This window comes from Ictalurus punctatus, chromosome 9 (assembly GCF_001660625.3).
Source record: "Ictalurus punctatus breed USDA103 chromosome 9, Coco_2.0, whole genome shotgun sequence".
Lineage (NCBI taxonomy): Eukaryota > Metazoa > Chordata > Actinopteri > Siluriformes > Ictaluridae > Ictalurus > Ictalurus punctatus.
The window spans coordinates 11317630-11325000 of NC_030424.2; the positions used below are offsets into that span (position 1 = coordinate 11317630).

General features: G+C 39.1%; 1 protein-coding gene across 2 annotated transcripts in view; it reads left to right on the top strand.

Moving 5' to 3' along the window:
- Positions 1-4315: 4315 nt before the first annotated feature.
- abraxas2 (abraxas 2, BRISC complex subunit) overlaps positions 4316-7371 on the top strand; it is a 13534-nt gene continuing 10478 nt past the window's right edge. For both annotated transcript variants that reach the window (XM_017476861.3, XM_017476862.3), the window contains exon 1: positions 4316-4414. In XM_017476861.3, coding sequence (XP_017332350.1) covers positions 4343-4414 — 72 coding nt within the window. In that variant the 5' untranslated portion in view covers positions 4316-4342. The remainder of the gene's footprint in view (positions 4415-7371) is intronic.

Consider the following 7371-nt stretch of genomic DNA (forward strand, 5'->3'; position numbering starts at 1 on the left):
CAGTGCCTCAGTTACTTCTCTTTCGGAGATTGGTGTTAGTATCTCCCACGCCTGCTCTTCCTGATCCACTGCTCCACATCTAAGCTCATTCGGCATCGTTGTAGACTTTCTACTAAAAATCTCTTTCCAGTACTCCTCCCAACCTTCACAGTGAAAATCCTTCTTTCTATGGGCCTCTCTCCAGCGTCCGTCGAGCACTGTAGCCACAGCGTCCCTCTTCCTCAGCTTGTAAAGCCACTGGATGTTGGCATAGTCAGCCCTCCTAATAAGTCTCCTAGATGTTAAACTTTTGACTTCTGTCCTCCTGATTGGTCTGGAAATCCACTTCGAAGGAAAGTTCCTTTCTGCGTGGACGTTCATAGAAGAGATTGCTTTTTCTCTGCTTAAGTGACCTTGCATAAGGCCCTCTGCAATGTCATTGAGGCAATCAGCCTCCAGCTGAGTGTCTCTGATCTGATCAACTGCTTTCTCCAGCAGCCTTCTCCTCCAATCATTAGACGTTACAATCGAAGTCTCTTCCACTACTGCAGCCTGGATTAACTCAGTGGGGGTAGCACTTTGTGTTCGTTTTTCTCCTCCTTCTCTTCTCCTCTGCCGTGAGCTGGTCTCCCTCTCTCTCGCTACTTGTCTGGAGTCCCTTGTCATGTGTTCTCCAACCTCTCTGCAGTCAGCTTCATCAGGTGGATACGGTGGTAGCCACTCCAGCACCTTTAGCCTCTTCCTAATGGATTCCATTGTGCGGTTTCCCACTAATGTTCTTCCCAGTAGAGCGGCATGGTCTTTTTTCAACATCCCGTGCTTCCACAAGAGGTCCGCCTGGCGCCGAAGCTCTTCGTCTTCCACCCTACTCCATACTCTTCTTCCAGCTGACGCCTTACTTGGAGACGCTGAAACGGGAGGAATCGGTGCAGATAGCACTTTAGATTGCTTCTTCTTTTCTGTAATGCCCGTCCCTTCCCCCTCCTGGGCCGGGCACTAGCCAAGCAGCTTCAGGCGCTTTTTCAAAGCCTCCGTGGATCTCATGGGGAAATACTGCCGCAACTGCTCCAGGTGCTGCTTCTTCATCATTCCTTCTTGCCAGACATTATTGGCATGGCTTCGCAGGGCGCTGTCTTCATCAGCCGACCAGACCAGCTTCCTCGTAGGCATTGACACTAACCTCTCAGCATTCCACTCCTCCGGATGTCTGTGGTGCCTATGCATCCCCACGCTCCGTGAGGATGGGAATCTGATGCCACATTCGGGATAGTCATGTATCTTCAGATGAGCGCCCTGACTGTCAGGACTTGTCACTTTCGCCCCTTTGTTTGCATCACCTCTGCCTTCTACCTGGACTCCAGAGGGGCCAGGTTTCTTTCTACTTGTATTTTCTGTAACCAGCAGATTAACCCCCAGCCAGAAGGTTAGCCTGACCGGAGGTTGGCCTGGAACTTAGCTCGGGTGGCTCAACATGAGCCACCGTCTCCAGCGGTTGCCACAAGGAGGCGCCCAGGTCTGTGAATATGGCTCACACCATACCCATCCCGGATAAATAAATCAAAATCAAAATCCCCCCAAAATAAATCAAAAGAATTTAATATTTTAGCATCTTCAAAGTAGATGCCCTTTTTGCCTAGAATTTCCAGAAATGTATTGTTGGCATTTTCTCAACTGATTTCTTGAGGAATCCCCCTGAGGTGCTTTTAAACAGTATTATAGTTTTTTTATAGACAATTTTTTCTATACTTTTAATAATTTTCCTGAACTCTTAATGCACCAACACACCTACAATACACAATTTGCAAAACTGTTCATTTCATGCTCCAAATCACACATTGTAAACTAAACTCCAACATTAATTTTCAAAATACAATAATACACTAACACAATAAACTATGTCTTCCAAAACACTAACACATGTTCTCTTCCAACAGGAACATTTAGTCAATCATAGCACAATGTCATAAAAACACTAACATCAGATGGATTTACAGAAACTGCATTTTTTATAAGTATCAGGTCTGCCCTTATACAATGGACAGTATATTGTATTGATCATAGATTGTGCTTTGCAGTGCAGTTTCTTTTGAAGCCTCTCCACATTTTTGTTTTGTTGGGTTTAGTAAATGCATGAATTGTGTTTCTTTTGTTGCAGAAATTCAATACAAAAAATGATTGGCCCATCTCAGAGTAGAATATAGAATGTACAGTTTATGAGAAAATAAAGACAGAGACAGAATTGCTGCAGTACAGGCTCTATTTGCAACAGGACATTAATGCAAGATAACAAAAATATGTAATATAGCTGCCGTTTACTGTGTAAAAATACACTAACAGAAAAAGCCACAGAAGAATAAAAAAAGAGAAAAAAGTCATCTTCTAATCTGCCATACAGGAATACAGTCACTGTACATTAATACATGGTAAAATTACTGCATTTACACTTTAAAGTGAGAGGAGCCCTTATACAATATCCTACCTGTTGGTTTCTTGAAAAATTCGGACAATGGATGCCACTGTTTCCCGGCTGAGATTTGGTTGTACTCATTCACCTCACTGTTTGATAGCCCATAGTTTATGACATGATCTATGATAGTAACTCTTATTTCATCAGGTACACTAGCTCTGGCCCTTCTTTGAGCGTCACCACACCTTCTATCTCTTCTCTCTCTATGTTGTTCTTGTCCAGGCATTCCTCACCCTTGCCCTTGTCCCACTCACCTCCCTTGTCTTGGTACTCGTCATTCTGTCTCTCATGTAGGCATTTTTCTTACTTTCTTTTTGTTGATCTATACTGTTCATTGTCCACACAAGTTCAACCCAAAGAGTTCCTCTTTTACTGTATACCATATGGTCATGCGAGTGAAAGAACCTCAACACCTGAGTTTGTTTCCTAGAAGGGAATCAGCCATGATTGATCTATTTGCATAACTTCAATCAGCTGTTTCTCAGTAGCAATGGATTAAAATACAGGGGATATATATGTGTTTCAATTCACAATATGAACAGCTGTTCACTTTGACTTTAGCCTATAAGTTAGGTTTAGAAAATGATGTTATCTGTTCTGACATACAGTGTGAAAGCATTTGTAAATTTGGCAGTAAAAATCCATTGTTTTGGTCTTAGTTGAATTTGTGTTAACTATGCATTTTGTGTCAAAGCAACAAGAAATATGTTATTTGTATAGCCTACACAGATGGATGTAGTGCTAACTGTGTTAAGAGCTTATAAAAATTGTTAAAAGTATTTTTAAAATTGTCATAGCAATCGTAAAAAAAATTGTAAAGGAGTTCCCACCTATGCTGGACACTTACTGGCTGCTTTTCGGAATATTTTGTTCCGAGTCATCCGTTTGAAAAAAAAAACAACCTTTTTTTAAATAAAATGTTAGTTTTCTAATGAAAGAAATTAATATGTTGGCACAATTTTTTTTTTGTCTACAACACCGATTTCAAAATGTTTTTAAGACCATGAGAAACACAATACAATATTTCCATCCATTATTAGGTTATGAATAAAGGTGAAAGTTTCCAATTTGAAACTATGAGAAATCTCTTTCCTGTTGTATCTGTGACTATTTTTTCCATATTTGTGTTTACGTTCAAGAAGTAACTAACAATTTCTCTATAACTATTGGGTGAAAATGACACATTTTTAATAATATCTTTAACAGAATGAGATCATATCCCAGCAAACAAATAACATTTCCCTAGGGTTAGCTTCTGGTTCCCCTTTGGTTATTTTGGGGAACAATTTCATAACATTCTGGGAATGTTTTGCTTTGGTTAACAACTTCAGCACTGTTGCTGAAACACTCAAAACTTTCAGTCACAATGTTCTTTTATAGTGATATGACAGCTATGCTGGAAAAACAACAATAAAAACAGCCATAGAATTTGTAATGGTTTTAATGGTTATAATGAGAATTGTATTGGTTTTAACGGAAACTCTAATGGTCTACGTGGGTCTCTACTGGTAATGTGTTGCCTTCTATTGGTGGCATGTTATGTCTAGTAGATGACTTTAAGGACCAATAACGGTAATGGATTTAATGGTTAGCTGATGGTTTGTAATGGTATTTGTAGTGGAAACTATTAGAATTTCTGTGATGGTTTATATTGTTTTGTTTTGTTTTGAGCAGGGATGAAGGAATTCACCAAAGAATTCGCTTTTAGGTATTGATGGGTTGTTTTTTGGTGTTTTTTTTGTAACTGCAAAGTAACATTCCTTCGTGGTCTTATAACAGAAACTCTGCCCAGTTTTAGCCACAGCATTTCCATCATTAACGCACTGACGTCATTCCAAAACATCGGTGAGGAACGCGTGCGCAAGGGATTGTGGGAGAGGCGGGTATGTTTCCATCATGGCGGCGTCGATTTCGGGTTATACTTTTAGTTCTGTGTGTTATCACAGCGCCAACAGCAACTCCGACCACGTAAGTACGGAGCGCGTTTAGCGCAAAATCTGGACGCACAACGCTGTTGTACAATGCAGGGTCTTTAGCAGGATGTTATTAGCTGGACTCCAATCTTTCTGGTGTGCCAGCTAACGCTAGCTAGCTAGCGAGCTAACTCTCCCGCTGTTGCTTAAGATAGGCGATGACAGCAGGCTCGCGGCAAACAGCTAGCAACCTCTCCTGCCTGTTGGTTTTAGTATAACCTTTCATACCTTACAGTCATGTGTTATTTAAATATTTATTAACCTTACCTAATATATGTCATGTGAAAGAGTAACCTGGTAACCAATACAGCTGTGTATACTGTATATTGTGCTTGACTAGCGAGCTAACTTTCAAATGTAATATCATAAGGGTTTGTTTAATAAGACTTGTTGAAGGCAAGGTCGCTTTCCTCCTCCTAAAGTATAGCTGCTTGGCATCGTTATTGTTTCATGACCTGTGATAAACGTTTCACATGAGGACAGTTTCAGAAGAAGGAAGTAAACTCCTTGTATTACTTAAATTGCGTAATATACTTTATCACCTTTGCAACATGACTGATGTGGATCATATGATATGCCATCTCCTTCATACCAAGTTCTCTTTTCCATTTCAATAGCTGATAGTGAACCTGTTTTTAAAGTGAGGGTTTCATTTTTCACTCTATATTAAGAGAGCGCAACATAATATGGAAGTCTGTTCTGAAAGAAATACACACACCCCACACCCCCGGTGGCACATTTTATTCCCTGGATAGTGCTCCATAAATCCATCGAACAACCAGAGCATTTCTGCTTTTCCACCAAGTCACACAGTGCATGGTGATTTCTTTCTGCTGGAAAAAGATGTGAAACAAATCACTAAAAGCAGCAGATACTTGGTGTATATAGTGGTGTATTGAATCCAGTAAATTGCTTTTAATCCTATGTTTTTGTGGTTTCAGGTTGCTAAAGTAAAGCTGGGTCAAGATAACGTTTCAGAAGCTAGAAGTCAGCATGCTGTCTCCCTCACTGCCGCCCTGCCATATAGTGCTCTTTAATAAAACCCTAAATAGGGAGTTCAGAAACTGCGGTGTGGCAGGAAGTGTAACAGGCGTACTTGTCAGAAAAAAATGCTGCAGAGCTAGATTTGATTTGGTGAAGTCAGCCATGTTTGAAGTTAGCTCCGTGCCTAGTCCTGAACTGGCAGAGTGACAGTATAGCTTTGATCTCGAATCCTTTATTGTGGTTAACGTTTATTTTAGCACCATGGATGATAAAGGATGATAATGATGTTCCAGGTGGTCTGTTTTAGGATGCACACATACTGTAATCTGTTTTTTAATGTGGACATTGATCACAACCACTTGTCATTGTGTGGATTACATGTTGTGACATCATCTGGGGGGGGGATTATACTGTTATACCATGACAGCCAAAATGTTTAGTAATAATTAATCAGTCCCTCCAGGATTTTTGCGATCGCAGAAACGAACTCAAAATCAAGCAAACACCGCAATATTCAGAGGGGCTTGCCTTTAAAAAAAAAAAAAAAGAAAGAAAAGAAAACGCGTCATGTGACATCACAACACTTATTCAGCCTCTTCGATTCACGTGAGTCGAACATGAGGTCTCGTTTCATCCAAGGTTATCGTTTATGAAAACTATCAGTGAGAAAAACATTTTCATTAACTGAAATAAAAATTTCCAAATAAATGAAAGCTAAACTGCAACTGTGATGTCCACCTTCAGTACAAAGGAAAACTAAATAGGGTTTTGGAGAATAAAACTTAGGTTTTTGTATTTTAAATTGTTGGGTGGTCTGATTGAAGAACAGAGGTGGAATGGAGTGGATCTATCAATGTTGCCAAGTCATAAATGACCAGTAGATGGCAGTGTAACGTGTATTGGAGTTCCTTGGCACAGCAGTGATTTAGCAGTGTGAACGCTAATGGCGTAATTAATAGGTAGGAAAAGACACAGACCAATTTGGGATTTTTATTTATTTATTTATTTTGAGTACGATTACCATGATATTAAAAACTAAAAGTAATGATTTTCGGAAGATAAAAATGAAATCAAAACTATTTATCCACCATCAAAACTAAATGAAACTGATATTGAAAGCCAAAATACAAAACGTAATAAAACTAAAAACTAGCAATGTTTTTAAATCTATAACACCGCCAATTCAAGTAGTTTTCTGCAAAAAAGGATAAAAAAAAAAACTCTGCAAGTTGCATCGCAAATTTAAAATAAAAACCAGCAAAATCAAGCATTTCTGGCTGCAACAATCACCAAAAAAAAACTCCGAAATCCTGTCCAGACTGATTAAACCTGCAGTGTGTAACTAATAATCATGCTGTTAGAGATATGAATTTAAATGCAGAAATCTAAATTTGCATGTTATTTTGAGTTTATATAATTCCATCTGAAATAGGATTTGAACTGAAATTGACTTTTGTGGTTTGCATAAGTGTAATCTACAGAGTGTCAAAAAAAGTCAGGAACCAATGAGAGTGAAACTACATACACAGTATATACACATACTTGCATACACATACCCCTATATCCGCTGTTTCAGGTGCCGTGGTTTCAGTTAATCCGTGGTTGACCACAGTCTGAAAAAATTCAATAGAAAATTCCAGAAATATAGTAAATATTCATAATTTAAAATTGCACGCCGTTCTAACGTGATGAATTCCTGTGCGGTCCCTCCAGGGACGTTAATTGTCCAGCGTAGCAGAAGAATAAGAAGAGTGAGTACAGTGCAATAAATATTTTAGAGCGAGAGAAAAAAAGACCACATTCACATAACCTTTATTATTATAATTGTTCTATTTTATTATTAGTTATTGTGGTTGATGTCTTATTGTACCTAATTTATTAAATTGACCTGATCATAATGGGTATGTCCAGCATATTGTGTTTGCTACTATGTGGGATTTCAGGCATCCGCTGGGGGTCTTGGAACCT